We start from the raw sequence: 26,625 nt of genomic DNA, 5'->3' as shown, positions 1-26,625 counted from the left end.
GGCAGGCGCAGACCCCTCCCCTATACACAGGCGGGGGGGCAGGCGCAGACCCCTCCCCTATACACAGGCGGGGGGGGCAGGCGCAGACCCCTCCCCTATACACAGGGTTACATTGTTGCTTTGGTAAAGTAACCCTCTTTGGCTCACAGACTGGGCGGTGGGAGGAGTCACGATGCAGTGGGAGGAGTCACAGTGCAATTGTTATAGTAAAGCGAAGGGTCACAGACCAGCAGAAAAAGTAATCAATTTAATATATTTATATCTTTAAATAAAAATAAATGTATTTCCTGTTCTTTTAAAAAATAAAAGGATTAAAATTGGGCCCCGCTGTGCAATCATAAAGGAAGAGACGTAGAGGGAGGTGTGAAGGCACAAAGCGGCCAGGAGAGGGCGATATGACGGAGAAGTTCTCCGAAGGCACTAAGGGTAAGAGATAGGATGTCACATGATCACCAACAGACGTCACGTGATCACATACCCGCAGACAGAAATCCTGAAGGCGTTTGGCTCGAGTCATTTTGGCAATGTGTAACTTGGCTCCAGACGATCGAACACTCACATGGAAAGCTAAAATGAACACAAAATGGCGGCAGGGGATTAGGCGGGAGGCGAGAGATCCTGTGCGGTTCCTGGGGACATGTCGGTGAAGAGCGGGGGAAGGGAGAAGCAGCTTTGGAAGACAAGAACGGGTGTGCAAGTTTGGCGCAGTCAATCCCTGAGATTTCCCGGGGCACAGCGAGGTTCCTCTGCCCCGGGGCACAGCGAGGTTCCTCCGCCCCGGGGCACAGCGAGGTTCCTCCGCCCCGGGGCGCTGCGTCGGGAACCGGGAGCTCTTCCAGGTCTGAGGGGCCCCGAGACTCCGAGGCACACATCACAGGCGCTATAGGAGCCCCACCATCTGATCGATCTGACGCATGTAGACGCTCTTCAGAGGGAGGGAGTACCGCCGCTCTTCCGGGACTCTGTAACACTGAACACAAAACAAAGCGTTACCCACAATACCGAGCACAGACCCCGCCCACATATTCTATATTAAAGGGTCTCTCCGCCCTGTGATGAACATTGGTGGAGAAGAGAGAAAACACTTCATCTATAAAGTGAACCGAAAACATAGGATGCCATGGGGTGGGGTGGGGGGGGGGGTTCTTCAAGTGGTAGTAGAATGTGGATTGGCTGAACTCCAGGATCCCGCCCACTTTGGCTCAGTGTGACATCACTATGGATCCCCCCCCCCAATACAGAGAGCACTCAGGGGGGCCCCTGCCCCCGTCTCTGGTACTTACATTGGTGCTGGTGTTTGCGGATCGCACTTTGGTCTGGGACAGTTTCTGTGCTGGGGGTTGTGCTTTGTTCTCCGGGGTGAAGATGTCCTTCCATGCTTTGTTCCTGAAGCGAGGATCCAGGGGGAGAAGATGCCCCTCGGTGGTGAACAGGTAGTTATTACCCGTCCTGTGCACCGGATTATCTTCATCGAAGAGCTGGAAGGTGGAAAGAAAAACAGTCAGTCCATCCAAAAAGACAAAATTACATTTCAGTTCCAAATTCAGAGAGATTGCTGCACATCTGCCAAATCTTTTTTATTTTTCTGTATTGTAGCATGAATGGGTTCATAATATCAAGTCTAAGCACATTGCCCTCCACAGACCCCACCCCTCCTCTACTGACGCGTTTCACCCCAGCCAGGGCTTTATTATGAGAAACATGTCAGTGAAGAAGGAGCCGAGGCGGGAGAAGGAGGGCCGGGTGCTTGGACTTGATATTATGAACCCATCCATGTCAAGATAAAGCTTGGAAAATTAAAAAAATAAAATAAATAATAAAGTGTGTGTGATTTTTATATTATATATATAATATGCAGCTTTTTCAAACTAAATGTAGTCACTGTGCCCCAACAATGCAGAGTCACCAGAGCTCAGATGGAATATTTATTTATTACACACACAAGATTTGGTGTTTACTTCGGTCTGCAATCATGGATGGGACACGGACTTTCCTCACGAGGAGGAGGAGGAGGAGGAAGGAGGGAAGGAGAAGAGTTGTGCACTCACCAGGAAGAGATACTTGCAGGTCTCACTCAGGAAGAAGCTTTCCATGCGATCCTCCTGTGACTTGTCCACCACATGGTGCAGGGTGGCGTACCCACATCTGCCAAACAAAGACTGTCAGTTCTATACCACACACACACACACACACACACACACACACACACACACACACACACACACACAGACACCCACACACCCACACACACAGACACCCACACACACAGACACCCACACACACACAGATTATCAGTCACCCGACACACTTACTCAGCTTTGGCGTGTTTCTCCAGACTGAGGAGAATGTCCATCCCCACATGGAGGTAGAAGGGATTCTTAGTGGCCTGCAATAGAGAGACATCAATGCAACCAACCAGATCCCAATACAGGTAACAGAGATATATATATATTTATTTATTACATACATACACACACGGTTTACCCAAATATCAAATCAACTTTTGCTTATTAGCAGAGCAATGATGTAGCTGTTCTGTTTATTTTAACCCCCCTCCCAAAACACATTTGGGAAAAAAAAAAAAAATATGGTAATGGAGGACGCGTTTTACTTCTGAAGGTAAATGGACAACAGACCCAAAATCACAGAAGGTTCCCCTTTATGACCAGGATATTTTTCGCTATTGCGCACTGCACTACTTTAAACAATTGTGCAGTCCTGCAACACTGTACCCAAAATTACATTTATATTTTCTTTTTTTTTTTTTTTTTTACTTTACGCAAACAGAGCTTATTTATAAAACAAAAAATAAAAAAGCCCAAAGACTGAAAATTTAAAAAAAAAAAAAAAAAAATTAAATAAATAATAATACTTTGTTATAAAAAATATCCAATAAAATCTAATTTCTTCATAAATTTAAGCCAACATGTTACATGTCTTTGGTAAAAGTGTATATTAATGTTGTGAAAGTTATAAAGTCCACAAACTATGAGACAGATCTCTGAAAATCCATCAGTCCTGATGTACTAACGGCCCATCTCATTTCTTGAGGCCCGAAAGCGCCAGAAGAGTAGAAAATTTCCCCCAAATCCCCCCCAAAAAATCACCCCTTTTTGGAAGTAGAGAGTCTGGAGTATTTCTTAAAATACATGGCAAGTTTTTTAAAGTTGGTTCCAATTTGTCACATTTTTTATTTTATTTTTTTATAACATTTTCTCTCACAAAGTGTCATCATATAACTGGTGTGTCGGTGATCAGGGATTCTCACTGGTGACAGTATGTTTAAAAATAAATAAATTGGAAATCATTTTTTATTTTATTTATTATTTTAACATACTTTCATCAAAGTAGCGACGCCGCACTACTACTGGGGGTAATCAGGGATTTATTTTTATTTATTTTTTTCCTTGCCTTTACAATTAAGATCATTGTAACAGCCATGTTTTGTCAACTGTCATAGATGGGTTAAATTCAAAACAGCTGTGATCACTAGTGATCTGTGATTGGCCCAGGTACCATGTGATAGCTGTGGACCAATCACAGCATAGGAAACATGTGTGAGGAATGAATTCTTAACAGGTTTATCGACATTGTGATCCTGAAGCACAATGATTGTGGGGGGCGCCCTTCCCCCTCCCCCCCTTTCATAGCCTGAGCAGACAAAATGACGTACATGCGGTTGCTTGCACATGCCGCCCAGTCGTAGTACATGCACTTTGGTTGGTCGGTTAAATTGCTCTTCTACCACAGACTGCGTTCACGCCTTCAGGTAGACATTTTGCAAAACCATTTAATGTGGCATAAGCCGGTAAAGACTTACCTGATACAAGAGGTAGGTGGATTCCACCAGCTCTGGCCTCAGAGGGTAGAAGGAGACGTCGGGAGTTTGCAGCTGCCAGTTATATCTCTCGGGCAGAGCGCCGAACCTCTTCCAGATGGCGTAGTAAAACGCGTGCAGACAGATGGCGTCCTCGATGTCTCCTTTCAGCACCTGTAACCATGAAATCTACAATTAGGATCACAGTAATGGTTTCCAGGCGTCCTCCATGACAACATCCAAACATTTCAAGGTGGTATTGTCACCGAAGATGAACACCACAGACACAGATCAGCGGGAGGAGGAGACAAATGATGGGATTGCTCGGGGGTCACATCATACCTGCAGGCCGGGGAAGAACGCCTGCAGAGAGTCGATCCAGGTGTTCATGATCTGCCCATTAAACATGTTTACGTTGACGTAGAGCGGCGGGTCCCCCTCGCCTTCATTGCACGCTTCTCGCCTGAAGGACAAATCCACAATTAACATCCTTTATATGAACTGTCCCCATTATCTACACTCCGGAGGTCTCCTTTTTTCTGCATACCATAACTGCCCCCTCCCACTGCAACCGCCCTCTCTTACTCTATCTAAAAATAAAAAATGGACGTTGCCTTTAGTTCTACTTTAAGATGGACACACACAGCGGAGGGCACCATCTAAGTGCGAAGTTTGTGAAGCTACTGTAAGTAGAGCGTAAGAAATCCAGGGACTCCTGTAGCAGAAGCATCCAGTCCAGGGATTGTACTGCACTGCCACCGGACTGGTAGGAACAGGAAGCACAGCACACTTTTCGGGCGGGAAGACACTCCAGAGGAACCCAATAGTTGAGGTTGGACATTCTGTGCGCATGGCTTAGCATTTCAAGGTGTTCCTGCCTCTTTATCAAGCCTGACAGCAGGAGATTCCACAGGAACCCAATGGATCAGGTCAGATGCTGAGGGAGCGTTGCCCTGGGCGTGGCTACGCACAAGGCAAACTTTAAGGTAGGGCACAGGGGGCAGCTGCCCTGGGCACTGTCATTGTTGTGGGGGCCAAAGCAGTTGCCTCATACTTGTCAACTATCCCAGTTTAAATCCCCTCGTCCCTTGAGGTTTTATTCCCGTGCTGTGTCCTGATATCTCAGTGTGAAGTTCTGTTACTAGCTCTGCCCTATTGTTGTGTACAGATGGCTCACCTGCAGACCCTGTGTTTACATGTAAATACAGGCATTGATATGTAAATAGCAGTGGTATGTATATTATGCCCCCCTGAGGTCATGTCCACCATCACCTATACTGAATGCTGCCCACCGGGGAGATAAAGGGGCATGCCGGAAAGTCCTGCCTACAACCGAGGTCATTAAGCCTATCATTAACCCGTTCTGCAAAAGGTAAGCAAATTAGTGGAGGGGGGGGGGGGGGTAGTGTGGGGTAAGCAGAGAAGGAATTACAGTTTGGGGTGCACAGGAGCAAGGAGGGGATGTATGGAGGTAAGGAAGGTGGGTGCAAAAGATGAGCAGAGGAGGCAGGTAGAGTTAAAGGGGAGGGGGATTGGAGTGTAGATGATGGGGGAGGTTTGGGGTACAGGTTAGCAGGGGTCTTAGAATGCAAAGGTGACTGACAGGGTGGATAAAGGTGGAGGTCACATGTAGGGCAGTCCATTCATTTCAATGGGCTGCTCTATGTGCTACAAATGCGGAAGAGAGTCCCAAAACCTCTCAAAATCACACACACAAAAACAATTGATGGCACTGCTGAGTATCTGCTAAAGGGCAGCACGTGTCTGTGGTGTAAGGAAATCGATTTTTGCATGCGTTCCCGACGCACACAAATGTGAACGCAGGCTAAATGGCTGTTTCCTTAGTGGTCAATATAAATCTTCTCATTCACACTAGGGGCAAGTGTGAATGTTCCCCATTACATTAGTGGTCAGTGTAAACCCCCATTACATTAGTGGTCAGTGTAAACCCCCATTACATTAGTGGTCAGTGTAAACCCCCATTACATTGGTGCCCAGTGATGAAACTCCTTTATATTGGTAGTCGGTAAAAAACAAATAAATAATAATAATAAAAAAAAAAAAAAAAAAAAAAAAAATCAGCATTGCCATTGATCACACACTCCCCTCCCCCAGCACTGTCACGGATCCCAAGAGTCCTAGGATCCCTAGGGATGTTTATTAACCTCCTTGGCGGTTTTCCCTGAGTGTGGTTTGTGGGTTAAATTTCAGTAGCATTAGCGGTAACCCCCGAGCCACACTCGGTATTGCATTGCAGGATCCTGGTGCAGTGTACCTCCCTTGTCCCCAGGATCCTGCAGAGTGTCCCTTTATGTCAAAAGTGTTTTTTTAGACCAGCTAGAAAACAGCGATAGTAAATTCGAACACTTGCAGAATTAAGCGATAGTTAATCGTGGGGAAATTAATTTTATTATATTATTAATTTTTATAATTATTTATAGTTCTTTATTATAATTTATGATTTTGTGTTTCAAGCTTTATCATTCCCGGGATGTCTACTAGACTCTGGTTTGGAGAGATTTAAGTGAGTTATTGCTAAGAATTACAGGCCTACAATATAAAACGCCAAATTTCTATGCAAAACAATTGTACCGCTTTGAGATGCAAAAATCTGACATAAATATACCGCCAGGGAGGCTAATGGGCCCCCTCACCTCCCCAGTCCATGGTGTGCAGGCAGGGAGGAAATGCTGTGCTGTAACCTCTAGCAACCAATCAGTGAGCAGCAATGATGTACAGTAATCTCTAGCAACCAATCAACAAGCAGAAATCATGTGCTTTAACCTCTAGCAACAAATCAGCGCGCTGTAATGTGTGGTTTAACCTCTAGCAACCAGTCAGTGAGCGGTAATGATACACTGTAACCTCTGGAAACCAATCGCTGCCTGATCCGATTCAGTAAATGGATTCTGGGTCTAGCTGCTATTTATTGCATGTCTCCGAGCAGGTGGTGAGCAAAAGAATTTTTTTTTGCCCAGGGTCCAATCAATATTAAAGACGGCCCTGGCTACGCATTTCAAGGCGCTTCTGCCTCTTTGTCAAGCTGTCAGTGCTGCACAATCTCTGGATTGCATGCTTCAGGGTTCCTGGATGTCCCGATTGCTTATGCTCTGCATGCCTTCAAAAAACTTACTTCATGCAAGTTGCCAATTTGTTTTCATCATACAATAAATGTTTTAATGCTGCACTTAGATGGTGTCCTCTGCTGTGTGTGTGTTATGTCTGGATTAAGATATTTCTTCCATTTCTCTGGAGAAGCTGCATCTTGCAAAAGGAAGTTTACCAGAGTCAACTCCCGACCCAATAAAGACGGGTTATGTATCCCGGTGTATTTCTCTGCTATTAGGAAGTTACCTATGCACTACCTTTGCCATAAAGACATTTCTTCCTACTTTAATATGGAGGAAACCCCACTTAGAGAGAATAACATCCTCCACTCCTCTGGAAAGTGTCCGGTTCCAGAGAGAGAAGGATGGTCCTGGTGATGGCAGGATCGTACCTGAGGGCGGAGAAGCAGTAGAGCGTACCGATGGTGGAGCATAGCAGGCCACGCAACTATGGGGCGTACCGGAGGCTGCCTGGAGACGCGGGAGTTACAGAAACATGCAGCGGTGCACCTGGAGACACTGCTGGCAATTAAGAGTGGTGCAAGCATAACGGCGGTAACCCTTGCTACTCTATCAAACAAAAACAAACAAAAAAGGTTTGGCTGGAGTCTGATCTCATTAGTGGAGAGCACAAATGTAATCTGACAATTTGCCAATTTAAAAAAAATAAAAATAAATAAATAAAAATCAGAAGAGCAAATCTTTCCCTATTGATCCTTTGTGGATTTTACAGGCCCCGCCCCCAACCTACCCTCTCCGTAAGTGGTTCTGGATACTTTTATACGCTTCATTAAACATTCGCAGATCCTCCTCTTCCCCAAACAGGATGTAGGACTTCAGCAGGTACTCGAAGAAGGAGTCCAGACCAGCGCCGAGGCCGCTCTGCTTTCCAACCCACTCCCCGGTCTGGATGTCCACCACATTGCCTGCAAGTAGAGAAAAGTGAGGTGAGAAGAGAGGCCGGCGGTGGGAAGGAGAGGCCGGCGGTGGGAAGGAGAGGCCGGCGGTGGGAAGGAGAGGCCGGCGGTGGGAAGGAGAGGCCGGCGGTGGGAAGGAGAGGCCGGCGGTGGGACGATGGGCAGCATCTCTTGGTATCCTCCTTACCTAGGAGCCCGGTATGATTGCTGCGCAGGCTCCAGAGGGATTGCACAGCTCGGCGAGCCACCCATTCAAACGTCGAGTCCCCCAGAAGCCGGCTCAGGATCCCAAATTCCACCAGGAGTGACCCGGCCCCGGCAGTGCAGGTCTCGTTCAGGCTGCCGGGTGGGACCCCTTTCAGTAGGTTCACCTGGAAAGAGAACAATCAGGAAGGGCTACCAAAAGTTTTTTTTTATCTCAATGCACCATACCTTACTATTACAACCACTAAGTCTTTCCTACCTACAGCGTCTATATTACGGTTTCTCTGCACAATTTCCCATTATTAGAATGTCCTCCATGAAAGAGCCAGCAGCTGACACTTTGTACAGCTGGTGGCAACCAAACCCGGCCATCACTGACCACTCAGGATTATCGGATCAGCTATGACATGGTGACACTCGGCAGACTGGAGGCTTCATGACACAAATAAGCCTTCAACGTGCAAAAGGCTACAACATCCTGAAGGTGGCAGAGTGAATCTGTTTCATACAGTAAGATACAATTACAGTAATATATATATATATATATATATATATATATATATATATATATATATATATATATATATATATATAATTATTATTTTTTTATTCATTGTCACACACTTGTAACACATTAAAATCAGTTTTGAACCTACCAACCACTGTACCAGTGCCACTCTGTGCCCCGTTATACCCTGTCATCAATCCCATGGGGACAAGGGAGGTGCAAGGGAAACCCTCTAGTCAACTCGCCCTCAACCAGGTACATGACACACTAATGCCAGGGTGTGCCTCGCCAGATACAAATAAAGAGGTTGTAAAGTCATAAGGTTCTTCACTTGAATGCATTCTATGAATTAGGGTTAAAAAGAAAATATATAAAAAGGAACACTTTAGTGCCCCCCCTCCCCCCACATATAATTACCCGAGTCCTGTATCCATTTAGTGCTGTGTTGGTCTGCAGGTCTTCTCTCCGCTTCTCTCATAAGCTCAGCAAAGAGCAGCAGAAACCATTGGCTCCCCAGCTGTAAGTCATATCCAGCGATGTAGTGGGGGTGGGGCCATGCTGTGCCTCTCAATAGACGCACACAGCCTAGCTGGCCCAGCAAGCCCACAAATGTGCCACCAGAGGAAGTGGCTTCCTATGGTGGCACATGCAGAAAAAGGGAGGAGCCTAAAGAAGCACTGGAAAGGGACCCCAAAATAGGAGTTTTGTGCAATACTATTATACAGAGCAGGAAAGTATAAGAATTTTTATTTAATTTTTTTTTTAGAAAAAAAATACTAATCTTTACAAAATCGCTTTAATTGGAGCTCTGGTCATGGGAAAACAAAAACACACACTAACAAAACGTCCCCCAAAAAATGATGTCAGTAAGTAATATCTGGGACACTTACCCTTGGATGAGGCATGCCGGTTTTGGTGTTCTCGAAGGCAGGCAGGAGGCGGACGGCGAGGTCATGAGCCATATGGAGGAGCTCATTATCATATCCGCTTACTGTCATGTTACCGAACGGCTGTTTGCTGTCAGTCAGGATGATGTGTGCGGAGAGGAGACTTCCCATGATTCTGCGTATGGGAGACACAGGCCGGTCACATCATTTATCAATCAGGTGGGTGACACAAAGCTGAAGGTTCTAAATAGCACAGAAATTGTCCAAGATACCGGGGGAGGGGGGTCCCCCCAACAGTGACCCCCGATAGGGCCACACGTAGTATTCAGTATATGACAGAAGACTGGCAGACCTTACACACCGGGAGAAGGAGAGAGCAGAGAGAGAAGAAGAGGGGGAAGCAGAGCGAGAAGAAGGGGAGGAAGCAGAGCGAGAAGAAGGGGAGGAAGCAGAGCGAAAAGAAGGGGAGGAAGCAGAGCGAAAAGAAGGGGAGGAAGCAGAGCGAGAAGAAGAGGAGGAAGCAGAGCGAGAAGAAGAGGAGGAAGCAGAGAGAGAGATGGAGGGAGGAAGCAGAGAGAGAGATGGAGGGAGGAAGCAGAGAGAGATGGAGGGAGGAAGCAGAGCAAGAAGAAGGGGAGGAAGCAGAGCGGGGAGGAAGCAGAGCGGGGAGGAAGCAGAGCGGGGAGGAAGCAGAGCGGGGAGGAAGCAGAGCGAGAAGAAGAGGAGGAAGCAGAGCGAGAAGAAGAGGAGGAAGCAGAGAGAGAAGAAGAGGAGGAAGCAGAGAGAGAAGAAGAGGAGGAAGCAGAGAGAGAAGAGGGGGGAAGCAGAGAGAAGAGGGAGGAAGCAGAGAGAAGAGGGAGGAAGCAGAGAGAAGAGGGAGAAGCAGAGAGGAGGGAGAAGAGGGAGAAGCAGAGAGGAGGGAGAAGCAGAGAGGAGGGAGAAGCAGAGAGGAGGGAGAAGCAGAGAGGAGGGAGAAGCAGAGTGGATGGGTGCAATATCTGATGCCGCTCTGCATTGTAACCAATCAGCTTCTAACTTTAGATTGTTCTTTGAAGCTTTGACAATAAATCCTGGGAGCGGATTGGTTACCATGCAGAGAGGCATCAGATATTGCACCCATCCTCCTGTTTTAGTAAATCCCCCCTCCCCCACTGTGTCTGTATTCATCTGAAAGACAGACTGAGGATGTGGCTTCAGTGTGATTACCGGATAGTCGCCTCAAACACCTGCACCGTGGAATCTTTATCAAAGGACACGGTATCTATCACCAGCCGGACGGCTTTCTGGAATTCCGTGACATTCCCCATCACCTGCCAAGAGAAGAAATCAATCATCTATACAGATCAATACGCTGCCCTTCCCCCAACTCCCCTCTCCTGGAATACTCTGCTTCTCTATGCAATGCAGACAGGCCATGGCTGGAGAATGCCTTGATGGGGGGGTGTCAGTCTGGAGGAGTGGGTGGTCCAAGGCAGACTGTATTTGCATAGGTAACGCCCACATAGGATGCTGAGCCTCTTTGATTGAAAGAACTGAAATCCAATGAATGAAAGGGGGTGGGGCTAGAGGGGGCCTTGTCTTGGGATCTCCCGTTTCGGAGGATGTGTGCAATGCATGCTGGGACGTGCAGGGAGAATATTGATTGGCTTCACAGTTGGACTCTCAGACAGTAGATATGTGGGGGAAGGGACTCGGACAGATAAGAGAACTCAAGTCCAGGAATATGGAATCCATCCCTCCACACACCGCCCCGTGTAGTGAAGCCGGGGGAGGGTAATGAAAGGTGCAGCTGTACATGGTGCATACAATGATGGGACTTCAAGGGGTGCAGCAGGGAGCGTGTATATGGGGGGACAGGACGAGATGTCACCCCACCACTTGTCTTCTCTACAAGCAGCCTGCTGGGACATTCAGTGCATTGTGATGGCGGGAAGTCTGGTAGAAAATATTAGCTGAGTGGGAGGGATCCCCCCCCCTATACACGTGACGGGAGGGATCCCCCCCATACACGTGACGGTAGGGGATCCCACCCATACAAGTGACGGTAGGGGATCCCACCCATACACGTGACGAGAGGGCACCCCCCCCCACACACGAGACGGGAGGGATCCCCCCCCATACACGAGACGGGTGACGGGAGGGATCCCCCCCATACATGTGTCGGGAGTCACTTTGGACGGGGGACTTGTGGAACCCAGCTTACCTTAGATTGCTCTGGAATCTCCTTGTCCAGCTCCCCAACTCCTCCTATGTGTAAGTCTCCCTGTGTCTATTAAGGGCGCAGGTGACCGAGAGCCGCAGTCTGATCTGCCCTCACCGGACTCGCCGTACAGCCCCACCGGACTCGCCGTTTCCTGTTATCCCGGGTCTTATGTGTGGTTTGTGATGAAGGAATAAAAGGGGATCTTTCACTTGGGACAGTAATATTTCTGAACAATATCCCACAAGAAATATATGAAGATAAATAATTCCACCTTTCCGATTGCTGGGATATTGTATGAGCCTGGTCTCAAACGTTTGAGGTGTGCCTGTACCCCATTGTTCTATTGTTTCTGTATGCATTGGGAGCAGCCTATTATGGGATGTGTCTGTGTATGTGCATTAGCTGTGAGAGTCAAGGGAGGGGGGGGGGGGGGGATTTCTTCTGCAGTCTCTCCTAAAAAGACAGTTGGAAAGTTGAGGACCCCTGTGTGTCATGTTACTGGGGGAGGTAAAGTTTGCCCCGCCCGGTGTCATTATGTAAGGGGGGGGGGGGGGATTGTCTCCTGAGTTTACATTTCCTTGTACCTGTATTTGAATAAACAGTCTTGTGCTTCTCTTCACCCTACACTAATGTCACGACAAGGGACTGGGTGGGCAAAGGGGTCTTGGATCACGCTGGTACCGGGCAAAGGAAGCTTATAGGGCGGACATAGTCCTCTCGAGTACGGGGGTGTCACTGCATGGAATGTATGGAGGGGGGGCAGCTGCTGGTTCAATGAAGATAATGAATCCCCTATGGAGCGGCTTACACAAGCTTTAGGCCAAAATTAAAAATATATATATATAATGCCCCCCGAGAGTCACATCAGTTCTGCTCCCCCCCCCCCATGTCACCGGAAACTTCCCTCTAATAATAGTTCTCCCCCCTCCCCCACGTGTCACAGATTCAGTTTCAGGTCGGTGGTTTCGGTCCCCCAGGAGGGTGTCTGGTGGTGGGGGGAGGGGGAGCACCGATTCCTGAAACTCAGAACACCTGCAGCTCTTCATAGAAAGACATAAAACATCTCATCCCCGACACCAATCCACACCAATCCCAGCTCACCCCCGACACCAATCCACACCAATCCCAGCTCACCCCCGACACCAATCCCAGCTCACCCCCGACACCAATCCACACCAATCCCAGCTCACCCCCGACACCAATCCACACCAATCCCAGCTCACCCCCGACACCAATCCCAGCTCACCCCCGACACCAATCCACACCAATCCCAGCTCACCCCCGACACCGAGCCACACCAATCCCAGCTCACCCCCGACACCGAGCCACACCAATCCCAGCTCACCCCCGACACCGAGCCACACCAATCCCAGCTCACCCCCGACACCGAGCCACACCAATCCCAGCTCACCCCCGACACCGAGCCACACCAATCCCAGCTCACCCCCGACACCGAGCCACACCAATCCCAGCTCACCCCCGACACCGAGCCACACCAATCCCAGCTCACCCCCGACACCGAGCCACACCAATCCCAGCTCACCCCCGACACCGAGCCACACCAATCCCAGCTCACCCCCGACACCGAGCCACACCAATCCCAGCTCACCCCCGACACCGAGCCACACCAATCCCAGCTCACCCCCGACACCGAGCCACACCAATCCCAGCTCACCCCCGACACCGAGCCACACCAATCCCAGCTCACCCCCGACACCGAGCCACACCAATCCCAGCTCACCCCCGACACCGAGCCACACCAATCCCAGCTCTTCCCCGACACCAAGCCACACCAATCCCAGCTCACCCCTGACACCAATCCCAGCTCACCCCCGACACCAATCCCAGCTCACCCCCGACACCAATCCCAGCTCACCCCCGACACCAATCCCAGCTCACCCCCGACACCAATCCCAGCTCACCCCCGACACCAATCCCAGCTCACCCCCGACACCGAGCCACACCAATCCCAGCTCACCCCCGACACCAATCCCAGCTCACCCCCGACACCAATCCCAGCTCACCCCCGACACCAATCCCAGCTCACCCCCGACACCGAGCCACACCAATCCCAGCTCTTCCCCGACACCGAGCCGCACCAATCCCAGCTCTTCCCCGACACCGAGCCGCACCAATCCCAGCTCTTCCCCGACACCGAGCCACACCAATCCCAGCTCTTCCCCGACACCGAGCCACACCAATCCCAGCTCTTCCCCGACACCGAGCCACACCAATCCCAGCTCTTCCCCGACACCGAGCCACACCAATCCCAGCTCACCCCCGACACCGAGCCACACCCATCCCAGCTCACCCCCGACACCGAGCCACACCAATCCCAGCTCATCCCCGACACCAATCCCAGCTCATCCCCGACGCCGAGCCACACCAATCCCAGCTCACCCCCGACACCAATCCCAGCTCACCCCCGACACCGAGCCACACCAATCCCAGCTCATCCCCGACACCAATCCCAGCTCATCCCCGACACCGAGCCACACCAATCCCAGCTCTTCCCCGACACCGAGCCACACCAATCCCAGCTCTTCCCCGACACCGAGCCACACCAATCCCAGCTCTTCCCCGACACCGAGCCACACCAATCCCAGCTCACCCCCGACACCGAGCCACACCAATCCCAGCTCTTCCCCGACACCGAGCCACACCAATCCCAGCTCTTCCCCGACACCGAGCCACACCAATCCCAGCTCTTCCCCGACACCGAGCCACACCAATCCCAGCTCACCCCCGACACCGAGCCACACCAATCCCAGCTCACCCCCGACACCGAGCCACACCAATCCCAGCTCATCCCCGACACCAATCCCAGCTCATCCCCGACGCCGAGCCACACCAATCCCACCTCATCGCCGACACCAATCCCAGCTCACCCCCGACACCGAGCCACACCAATCCCAGCTCACCCCCGACACCGAGCCACACCAATCCCAGCTCACCCCCGACACCGAGCCACACCAATCCCAGCTCACCCCCGACACCGAGCCACACCAATCCCAGCTCACCCCCGACACCAATCCCAGCTCACCACCGACACCAATCCCAGCTCACCCCCGACACCAATCCCAGCTCACCCCCGACACCAATCCCAGCTCACCCCCGACACCAATCCCAGCTCACCCCCGACACCAATCCCAGCTCACCCCCGACACCAATCCCAGCTCACCCCCGACACCGAGCCACACCAATCCCAGCTCACCCCCGACACCAATCCCAGCTCACCCCCAACACCGAGCCACACCAATCCCAGCTCACCCCCGACACCGAGCCCCACCAATCCCAGCTCACCCCCGACACCGAGCCCCACCAATCCCAGCTCACCCCCGACACCGAGCCCCACCAATCCCAGCTCACCCCTGTCACCGAGCCACACCAATCCCAGCTCACCCCCGACACCGAGCCACACCAATCCCAGCTCATCCCCGACACCGAGCCACACCAATCCCACCTCATCCCCGACACCGAGCCACACCAATCCCAGCTCATCCCCGACACCGAGCCACACCAATCCCAGCTCACCCCCGACACCGAGCCACACCAATCCCAGCTCACCCCCGACACCGAGCCACACCAATACCAGCTCACCCCTGTCACCGAGCCACACCAATCCCAGCTCACCCCCGACACCGAGCCACACCAATCCCAGCTCATCCCCGACACCGAGCCACACCAATCCCAGCTCACCCCCGACACCGAGCCACACCAATCCAAGCTCATCCACGACACCACTCCCAGCTCACCCCCGACACCGAGCCACACCAATCCCAGCTCACCCCCGACACCGAGCCACACCAATCCAAGCTCATCCACGACACCGAGCCACACCAATCCCAGCTCACCCCCGACACCGAGCCACACCAATCCCAGCTCACCCCCGACACCAATCCCAGCTCACCCCCGACACCAATCCCAGCTCACCCCCGACACCGAGCCACACCAATCCCAGCTTATCCCCGACACCAATCCCAGCTCACCCCCGACACCGATCCACACCAATCCCAGCTCCTCCCCGACACCGAGCCACACCAATCCCAGCTCTTCCCCGACACCGAGCCGCACCAATCCCAGCTCACCCCCGACACCGAGCCGCACCAATCCCAGCTCACCCCCGACACCGAGCCGCACCAATCCCAGCTCCTCCCCGACACCGAGCCGCACCAATCCCAGCTCACCCCCGACACCGAGCCGCACCAATCCCAGCTCACCCCCGACACCGAGCCGCACCAATCCCAGCTCATCCCCGACACCGAGCCGCACCAATCCCAGCTCACCCCCGACACCGAGCCGCACCAATCCCAGCTCACCCCCGACACCGAGCCGCACCAATCCCAGCTCACCCCCGACACCGAGCCGCACCAATCCCAGCTCACCCCCGACACCGAGCCACACCAATCCCAGCTCCTCCCCGACACCGAGCCACACCAATCCCAGCTCACCCCCGACACCGAGCCACACCAATCCCAGCTCACCCCCGACACCGAGCCACACCAATCCCAGCTCACCCCCGACACCGAGCCACACCAATCCCAGCTCACCCCCGACACCGAGCCACACCAATCCCAGCTCACCCCCGACACCGAGCCACACCAATCCCAGCTCACCCCCGACACCGAGCCACACCAATCCCAGCTCACCCCCGACACCGAGCCACACCAATCCCAGCTCACCCCCGACACCGAGCCACACCAATCCCAGCTCACCCCCGACACCAATCCCAGCTCTTCCCCGACACCGAGCCACACCAATCCCAGCTCACTCCCGACACCAATCCCAGCTCATCCCCGACACCAATCCCAGCTCATCCCCGACGCCGAGCCACACCAATCCCACCTCATCCCCGACACCAATCCCAGCTCACCCCCGACACCGAGCCACACCAATCCCAGCTCACCCCCGACACCGAGCCACACCAATCCCAGCTCACCCCCGACACCGAGCCACACCAATCCCAGCTCACCCCCGACACCAATCCCAGCTCACCCCCGACACCAATCCCAGCTCACCCCCGACACCAATCCCAGCTCACCGACACCGAGCCACACCAATCCCAGCTCACCCCCGACACCAATCCCAGCTCACCCCCAACACCGAGCCACACCAATCCCAGCTCACCCCCGACACCAATCCCAGCTCACCCCCGACACCAATCCCAGCTCACCCCCGACACCAATCCCAGCTCACCCCCGACACCGAGCCACACCAATCCCAGCTCACCCCCGACACCAATCCCAGCTCACCCCCAACACCGAGCCACACCAATCCCAGCTCACCCCCGACACCAATCCCAGCTCACCCCCGACACCGAGCCACACCAATCCCAACTCACCCCCGACACCAATCCCAGCTCACCCCGACACCGAGCCCCACCAATCCCAGCTCACCCCCGACACCGAGCCCCACCAATCCCAGCTCACCCCTGTCACCGAGCCACACCAATCCCAGCTCACCCCCGACACCGAGCCCCACCAATCCCAGCTCACCCCCGACACCGAGCCCCACCAATCCCAGCTCACCCCCGACACCGAGCCCCACCAATCCCAGCTCACCCCTGTCACCGAGCCCCACCAATCCCAGCTCACCCCCGACACCGAGCCACACCAATCCCAGCTCACCCCCGACACCGAGCCACACCAATCCCAGCTCACCCCCGACACCGGGCCACACCAATCACAACTCACCACTGACCTCCATCCTCTCCTACACTAAAAGTGGCTTCCTCTGATATCACTGCACACTGTGAGCTTGTATTAGAAGCTGCAGCAAGTCATATAGAGCCCCACCCCATTTCCTGACTGGAGGACGTCCAGCATCATCTAGCTCTTTCCTTCCCAGCTTGGCTGTCTCTGGCCCCGCCCCTTTCTTTCATTGGATGTCTGTTCTTCCAATCATGGATCAGCATCACATTGTGAGGTGTGGTCTGCTCAGAGGACACATTGTACACAACTCACCGCCAACGTGTCCAGGGAGTCAATCAGGGTGAGCGAATAATTCCCCAGCACATCGTTGATGTTGAGGTTCGATCTGAAAGAAGACAGAGAGATTAGCAGAGCCGGGGGCAGGACCCGGGTCCGCAGACACTCCCCCCGGGGGCACTTTTTATGACAATACCACACATATTAACCCTGGGTCAGTGGGCAGTACTCACAGGTTCCCGGTGTCGGGGCCCTCCCCTGGCAGTGGATCAGGTAGGTGGGCGGGTCAGTACTCACGGGTTGCCAGTGTCAGGGTCTCTCCACCTTGAGTGGATTGGGTAGGTGGGCGGGACTCACAGGTTCCCAGTGTCAGGGCACCTCCCCCGGCAGAAGATGGGTAGGTGGGGGGGGGGGGGTAGTAGCTTGGTGGGCGGAGTCAGTGGGTCGGTGGGCGGGGTAGGAGGTCAGTGGGTAGGCGTGGTGGAGGGTAGTTGGTAGGTGGGTGGAGTCAGTAAGTCGGGGTAGGGGGTCAGTGGGCGGAGTCAGGTCAGTGGGTGGGGTCAGGAGGTCGGTACTCACGGGTTGCCGGTGTCGGGGCCCCTCCCTCGGCAGAGGATGGGGTAGGTGGGAGGAGTCAGGAGGTCAGTGAACGGGACAGGAGGTCAGTGGGCGGGGTCAGTGGGCGGTACTTACGGGTTGCCGGTGTCAGGGCCCCTCCCCCGGCAGAGGATGGGGTAGTAGGTTGGTGGGAGGAGTCAGGAGGTCAGTGGGCGGGGCAGGAGGTCAGTGGGTGGGGTCGGTGGGCGGTACTCACGGGTTCCCGGTGTCAGGGCCCCTCCCCCGGCAGAGGATGGGGTAGTATGTTGGTGGGAGGAGTCAGGAGGTCAGTGGGGGGGGTCAGGTCAGTAGGTGGGGTCGGTACTCACGGGTTGCCGGTGTCGGGGCCCCTCCCCCGGCAGAGTATGGGGTTGAGCTCGTCCTCCGGGAAGGCGTGTCTCATGTATCCGTCGTAGGAGAAGCTGAACATGCGGCGCGCTCGCTCCCTCATCAGGCGGCGGAGGGGGGAGGGGAAGGCGCCGTATCTCCGGCTGTATTCATCGTTATCCCCCGCCAGGTGGAAGCGGCCGTACGTGGAGCGGCACACCGACCTCCGCGCCCCCTCCACTCCCCCCAACCCCGGGGACAGGAAGCCCCGGAGAGCCTGCAGACCCAACCGGAGCACCAAGAGCCCGACCACCGCCGACCAACACCGCATCCCCGACACTTCCGCCTTACACCCCGCCCACCGACACCTCATAGGACGGCACACCGGCCCGTGGGGCCGCTATTGGTGTTAGCCGACAGAAGAAAGCCGCCCTCCGCCAATCAGCTGGCTGCACGTCACCCGAGCGTCGTCACGTGTCCATAGAGACACTTCCTGACACGGCGCCTAACCCCGCCTCCTAGGCCTTGTTTACGTCCCTTTACCTCACGTGACCTGGTGCCACAGGGAGCCCCGCCCTGTGCCTGATGACCCGCCTAGTACACCCAACCTGCGGATTCCCCGCCCACTACACCTAGTCCAAAAGATTCATCCCCCCAGGGCACCAAAGTGACACCAATTTCCAGCTCTGTCCAATGAGATTTGAAGATGATTTCCCGCCATTGGCTTCCGCTCAACCAACCAATTAAAATCAAAATACCAACAACTACCTACAAAGCTGCCCACAGCTCTGCCCCCCAACTACATCACCGACCACGCCTATAAATACCGACCCAATCGTTCTCCTCATTCATCACAAGACCTCCTGATTTCCTCCTCACCTTCCCCATATCCGTCCCCGGGACTTCTCCAGAGCCTCTCTCATCCTCCGGGACTTCTCCAGAGCCTCTCCCATCCTCCGAGACTTCTCCAGAGCCTCTCCCATCCTCCGAGACTTCTCCAGAGCCTCTCCCATCCTCCGGGACTTCTCCAGAGCCTCTCCCATCCTCCGGAACTTCTCCAGAACCTCTCCCATCCTCCAGGACTTCTCCGGAATCTTTCCCATCCTCCGAGACTTCTCCAGAGCCTCTCCCATCCTCCGGAACTTCTCCAGAGCCTCTCCCATCCTCCGGGACTTCTCCAGAGCCTCTCCCATCCTCCGGGACTTCTCCAGAGCCTCTCCCATCCTCCGGAACTTCTCCAGAACCTCTCCCATCCTCCGGGACTTCTCCAGAACCTCTCCCATCCTCCGGGACTTCTCCAGAGCCTCTCCCATCCTCCGGGACTTCTCCAGAGCCTCTCCCATCCTCCGAGACTTCTCCAGAGCCTCTCCCATCCTCCGGGACTTCTCCAGAGCCTCTCCCATCCTCCGGAACTTCTCCAGAACCTCTCCCATCCTCCAGGACTTCTCCGGAATCTTTCCCATCCTCCGAGACTTCTCCAGAGCCTCTCCCATCCTCCGGAACTTCTCCAGAGCCTCTCCCGGCCTCCAGGACTTCTCCGGAATCTTTCCCATCCTCCGAGACTTCTCCAGAGCCTCTCCCATCCTCCGGAACTTCTCCAGAGCCTCTCCCATCCTCCGGGACTTCTCCAGAGCCTCTCCCATCCTCCGGGACTTCTCCAGAGCCTCTCCCATCCTCCGGAACTTCTCCAGAACCTCTCCCATCCTCCGGGACTTCTCCAGAGCCTCTCCCATCCTCCGGGACTTCTCCAGAGCCTCTCCCATCCTCCGAGACTTCTCCAGAGCCTCTCCCATCCTCCGGGACTTCTCCAGAGCCTCTCCCATCCTCCGGAACGTCTCCAGAACCTCTCCCATCCTCCAGGACTTCTCCGGAATCTTTCCCATCCTCCGAGACTTCTCCAGAGCCTCTCCCATCCTCCGGAACTTCTCCAGAGCCTCTCCCGGCCTCCAGGACTTCTCCGGAATCTTTCCCATCCTCCGAGACTTCTCCAGAGCCTCTCCCATTCTCCGGGACTTCTCCAGAGCCTCTCCCATTCTCCGAGATTTCTCCAGAGCCTCTCCCATCCTCCGGAACTTCTCCAGAGCCTCTCCCATCCCCCGGGAACTTCTCCAGAGCCTCTCCCATCCTCCGAGACTTCTCCAGAGCCTCTCCCATCCTCCGGGACTTCTCCAGAACCTCTCCCATCCTCCGGGACTTCTCCAGAACCTCTCCCATCCTCCGAGACTTCTCCAGAACCTCTCCCATCCTCCGAGACTTCTCCAGAACCTCTCCCATCCTCCGAGACTTCTCCAGAACCTCTCCCATCCTCCGAGACTTCTCCAGAGCCTCTCCCATCCTCCGGAACTTCTCCAGAGCCTCTCCCATCCCCCGGGAACTTCTCCAGAGCCTCTCCCATCCTCTGGAACTTCTCCAGAGCCTCTCCCATCCTCCGAGACTTCTCCAGAACCTCTCCCATCCTCCTAGACTTCTCCAGAACCTCTCCCATCCTCTGGGACTTCTCCAGAGCCTCTCCCATCCTCCGAGACTTCTCCAGAGCCTCTCCCATCCTCCGGAACTTCTCCAGAACCTCTCCCATCCTCCAGGACTTCTCCGGAATCTTTCCCATCCTCCGAGACTTCTCCAGAGCCTCTCCCATCCTCCGGAACTTCTCCAGAGCCTCTCCCGGCCTCCAGGACTTCTCCGGAATCTTTCCCATCCTCCGAGACTTCTCCAGAGCCTCTCCCATTCTCCGGGACTTCTCCAGAGCCTCTCCCATTCTCCGAGATTTCTCCAGAGCCTCTCCCATCCTCCGGAACTTCTCCAGAGCCTCTCCCATCCCCCGGGAACTTCTCCAGAGCCTCTCCCATCCTCCGAGACTTCTCCAGAGCCTCTCCCATCCTCCGAGACTTCTCCAGAACCTCTCCCATCCTCCGGGACTTCTCCAGAACCTCTCCCATCCTCCGGGACTTCTCCAGAACCTCTCTCATCCTCCGGGACTTCTCCAGAACCTCTCCCATCCTCCGAGACTTCTCCAGAACCTCTCCCATCCTCCGAGACTTCTCCAGAACCTCTCCCATCCTCCGAGACTTCTCCAGAACCTCTCCCATCCTCCGAGACTTCTCCAGAGCCTCTCCCATCCTCCGGAACTTCTCCAGAGCCTCTCCCATCCCCCGGGAACTTCTCCAGAGCCTCTCCCATCCTCTGGAACTTCTCCAGAGCCTCTCCCATCCCCCGGGAACTTCTCCAGAGCCTCTCCCATCCTCCGAGACTTCTCCAGAACCTCTCCCATCCTCCGAGACTTCTCCAGAACCTCTCCCATCCTCCGGGACTTCTCCGGAGCCTCTCCCATCCTCCGAGACTTCTCCAGAACCTCTCCATCCTCCGGGACATCTCCGGAGCCTCTCCCATCCTCCGAGACTTCTCCGGAGCCTCTCCCATCCCCCGGGAACTTCTCCGGAGCCTCTCCCATCCTCCGAGACTTCTCCAGAACCTCTCCCATCCTCCGGGACTTCTCCGGAGCCTCTCCCATCTTCCGGGACTTCTCCAGAACCTCTCCATCCTCCGGGACTTCTCCAGAGCCTCTCCCATCCCCCGGGACTTCACCAGAGCCTCTTCTATCCTCCGAGACTTCTCCAGAGCCTCTCCCATCCCCCGGGAACTTCTCCAGAGCCTCTCCCATCCTCCGAGACTTTTTCAGAACCTCTCCCATTCTCCGGGACTTCTCCGGAGCCTCTCCCATCCTCCGTGACTTCTCCAGAGCCTCTCCCATCCCCCGGGAACTTCTCCAGAGCCTCTCCCATCCCCCGGGAACTTCTCCAGAGCCTCTCCCATCCTCCGGAACTTCCCCAGAGCCTCTTCCATCCTCCGAGACTTCTCCAGAGCCTCTTCCATCCTCCGGAACTTCTCCAGAGCCTCTTCCATCCCCTGAGACTTCTCCAGAGCCTCTCCCATCCCCCGGGAACTTCTCCAGAGCCTCTCCCATTCTCCGAGAATTCTCCAGAGCCTCTCCCATCCTCTGAGACTTCTCCAGAGCCTCTCCCATCCCCCGGGAACTTCTCCGGAGCCTCTCCCATCCTCCGAGACTTCTCCGGAGCCTCTCCCATCCCCCGGGAACTTCTCCGGAGCCTCTCCCATCCTCCGAGACTTCTCCGGAGCCTCTCCCATCCTCCGAGACTTCTCCGGAGCCTCTCCCATCCCCCGGGAACTTCTCCGGAGCCTCTCCCATCCTCCGAGACTTCTCCAGAACCTCTCCATCCTCCGGGACTTCTCCGGAGCCTCTCCCATCCTCCGAGACTTCTCCGGAGCCTCTCCCATCCCCCGGGAACTTCTCCGGAGCCTCTCCATCCTCCGGGACTTCTCCAGAACCTCTCCCATCCTCCGGGACTTCTCCGGAGCCTCTCCCATCTTCCGAGACTTCTCCAGAACCTCTCCATCCTCCGGGACTTCTCCAGAGCCTCTCCCATCCCCCGGGACTTCTCCAGAGCCTCTCCCATCCTCCGGGACTTCTCCGGAGCCTCTCCCATCTTCCGAGACTTCTCCAGAACCTCTCCCATTCTCCGGGACTTCTCCGGAGCCTCTCCCATCCTCCGTGACTTCTCCAGAGCCTCTCCCATCCCCCGGGAACTTCTCCAGAGCCTCTCCCATCCTCCGGAACTTCTCCAGAGCCTCTTCCATCCTCCGAGACTTCTCCAGAGCCTCTTCCATCCTCCGGAACTTCTCCAGAGCCTCTTCCATCCTCCGAGACTTCTCCAGAGCCTCTCCCATCCCCCGGGAACTTCTCCAGAGCCTCTCCCATTCTCCGAGAATTCTCCAGAGCCTCTCCCATCCCCCGGGAACTTCTCCAGAGCCTCTCCCATCCTCCGAGACTTCTCCAGAGCCTCTCCATCCTCCGTGAACTTCTCCAGAACCTCTCCCATCCTCCGGAACTTCTCCAGAGCCTCTCCCATCCTCCGAGACTAGGTGGGGTTCGGGTAGGCTTTGCTGAAGAGGTTTTCAGGGATAAAAGCTAATAGAGTAGGAGATAATGGGGCGGATTGGGGTTGGGAGTCCTGGAGGATGGGAGATGCTCTGGAGAAGTCTCGGAGGATGGGAGAGGCTCTGGAGAAGTCCCGGAGGATGGGAGAGGCTCTGGAGAAGTCCCGGAGGATGGGAGAGGCTCTGGAGAAGTCATAATATTAACCATAATATTATCTCCCAACCCTAATAATAACCCCCAACCCCGATAATAACCCCCAACTCTAATAATAACTCGGAGGATGGGAGAGGCCCCCAACCCTAATATTATCCCCCAACTCCAATAATAACCCCTGACCCTACTAGTACCCCCTAACTCTAATTTTAACCCCTTACAAAACAAAAGTAAAAACAAATGAATAAATAATAAATCAGAGTGGATGAAAAAGCTGAAAAGCAGCAGCAAAATGATGGAGGAGGATATCACAGTCATCGAGCTTTTCTCTCTTTTGTCAGATTTATAGAATACGGGAATAAAATCCGATCATTTCTTCTGCAACCAATCCGGGCGCCCGATCCAGCATGATGGATCTATTCCAGTGATCGTCCCGATTATTGTTCATTCGTCCTCCAGGGATGGGGACAGTTCAGTTATCCGGAGCTCAGCCACCAGCCAGAGAATTCTCTTATGGCGAATGCAAACACGGCGGTCAGGAAGGAGCGCGCATGCAAAGCGCCCCCCAGAGCCGCGCCACCGCAGCTCAGCCAGACCGTTCCATCCATCCCTACTATTCCTCTTCTTATTTTCACCCCGTAGTTTTCATTAAAAAAAGATGGAACATCTTAATTTCTCTGGAAAGGATGATAAAGAGGAGACAAGAAATACAGAGCAAATAAAAGTGACCGGTCAGGGCCGGATCACACCACATGCAGTGCGTTTTTTTTTTTTATCTGTATCAAAATCACATGGAAAGCAGGTTGCATGTGTTCTAATGGCATCGCACACATCAGTGCTTGCAGTTCCAGAGGAAAAAAACAACAGAATATGCTGCATTTTACCTGCACTGCAAAGTGCCGACGTGTTTCGCACCGTAATCAGTGTTTACTCATAGCTATGATTAAGCACTGATTATGGTGCGAAACACGTCAGCACTTTTCTGTACCGTTATTCCTTTTGCTGTGGATTTTTTGATTTTGTTTTGATGTGACCCCCGTTTTTCAATTAAAGATGGGATTTCAAATCTTTTTTCAGTGTGAGGCTATCCAGAGTTTTGTCCTGCTTGTTTGCTCAGTGTGTGTGTAATGGTCAGCACCCGGGGCTCATCAATAGGAGACAGAGCTTCAGTCCTCGAGGATTACTTTGGAGCGGTGGTTCATCTTTTCTATCAACTGCCTTCACCCTCTTGGACATGGAGGTCAGCATAGCTTCACAGGTCACCACTGGAGTCCTCTTCCCCTCCCCCATGATGACATCACGGAGCTGGTGGATGTTGGAGACCTTCCCCTCCTCCACCTTCCCTCTGAGGATGTCCCACAGATGATCAATAGGGTTTAGGTCTGGAGACATGCTTGGCCAGTCCATCACCTTTCCCCTCAGCTTCTTTAGCAAGGCAGTGGTGGTGTTGGAGGTGTGTTTGGGGTGGTTATCATGTTGGAATACTGCCCTGCGGTCCAGTCTCTGAAGGGAGGGGATCATGCTCTGCTTCAGTATGTCACAGTACATGTTGGCATTCATGGTCCCCTCAATGATCTGTAGCCCCCCAGTGCCGGCAGCACTCATGCAGCCCCAGACCATGACACCCCCACCACCATGCCTGACTGTAGACAAGACACACTTGTCTTTGTCCTCCTCACCTGGTTGCCCCCACACACGCTTGTCACCATCTGACACCAAATACCTTTATCTTGGTCTCATCAGACCACAGGACGTGGTTCCAGTAATCCATCTCCTTAGTCTGCTTGTCTTCAGCAAACTGTTTGTGGTCTTTCTTGTGCATCATCTTTAGAAGAGGCTTCCTTCTGGGACGACAGCCATGCAGACCAATTTGATGCAGTGTGCGGCGTATGGTCTGAGCACTGACAGGCTGACCCCCCCACCCCCACCCCTACAACCTCTGCAGCAATGCTGGCAGCACTCATACGTCTATTTCCCAAAGACAACCTCTGGATATGACGCTGATCACGTGACCTCAACTTCTTTGGTGGACCATGGCGAGGCCTGTTCTGAGGGGAACCTGTCCTGTTATACCGCTGTATGGTCTTGGCCACCGTGCTGCAGATCAGTTTCAGGGTCTTGGCAATCTTCTTATAGCCTAGGCCATCTTTATGTAGAGCAGCAATTCTTATCTTCAGATCCTCAGAGAGTTCTTTGCCATGAGGTGCCATGTTGTACTTCCAGTGACCAGTATGAGAGAGTGAGAGTGATAACACCAAATTTATCACACCTGCTCCCCATTCACACCTGAGACCTTGTAACACTAAAGAGTCACATGACACCGGGCGAGGGAAAATGGCCAATTGGGCCCCAATTTGGAGATTTTCACCTAGGGGTGTACTGACTTTTGTTGGCAGCGGTTTAGACATTAATGGCTGTGTGTTGAGTTATTTTGAGGGGACAGGAAATTTACACTGTTATACAAGCTGTACACTCACTACTTTACATTGTAGACAAGTGTCATTTCTTCAGTGTTGTCACGTGAAAAGAGAGGAGAAATGTGACTGAGGGGTGTACTTACTTTTGTCACATCCTGTATATATATATAATTTTTTATTATAAAGTCCTGTAATGTAATGGAGGTGTTGACACAAAATAACACTCGTCAGGTCATGACATTTGCTTGAAGTGTACAGGAGGCATTTGGTAGTTATGGGAAGTTTGGCCAGCAGGGGGAGACAACACTCCTCCTCCCCGCTCAAGCTGCCAATAATTTTTCTTTCCACTAGGGGGCAGGATGTGCAGAGCAAAAGGGCAACTCCACTTTTAACAAAGTTAGCACCACCAATGAATAGCAGCCACCTACCAAAAGTACCTACCTGGAGATCTTCAGTGTGTCGTACCACCGACCTGGGCAGAAAGAGGTCCGGCCACGCCCAGCGCCCACCAAATCCCACGAACACAAACAATAATATTATAAGAAGGTGATTTCTTTTACAATATATAACATCATCAATAGAAATGATCAGAGGCGGAGTCGGAATG

General features: G+C 53.6%; 1 protein-coding gene across 1 annotated transcript; it reads right to left on the bottom strand.

The window, feature by feature from the left end:
* Positions 1-228: 228 nt before the first annotated feature.
* EDEM1 (ER degradation enhancing alpha-mannosidase like protein 1) lies at positions 229-18,922 on the bottom strand. Its single transcript, XM_077467954.1, has 12 exons — positions 18,497-18,922; positions 17,607-17,679; positions 10,647-10,750; positions 9,444-9,615; positions 8,029-8,212; positions 7,676-7,850; positions 4,160-4,280; positions 3,821-3,991; positions 2,313-2,386; positions 2,049-2,145; positions 1,284-1,478; positions 229-970 (listed from the first exon to the last, which is right to left on the bottom strand). The coding sequence occupies exons 1-12, from the start codon at positions 18,865-18,867 to the stop codon at positions 881-883; spliced, it is 1,827 nt and encodes a 608-aa protein (XP_077324080.1). The 5' UTR covers positions 18,868-18,922; the 3' UTR covers positions 229-880.
* Positions 18,923-26,625: the final 7,703 nt, after the last annotated feature.

The sequence above is a fragment of the Lithobates pipiens genome, unplaced genomic scaffold (genome assembly GCF_037356315.1).
Source record: "Lithobates pipiens isolate NorthernLeopardFrog02 unplaced genomic scaffold, aLitPip1_a1.2 Scaffold_69, whole genome shotgun sequence".
Classification (NCBI taxonomy): Eukaryota; Metazoa; Chordata; class Amphibia; order Anura; family Ranidae; genus Lithobates; species Lithobates pipiens.
This window is presented reverse-complemented; position numbering and strand designations above follow the sequence as displayed.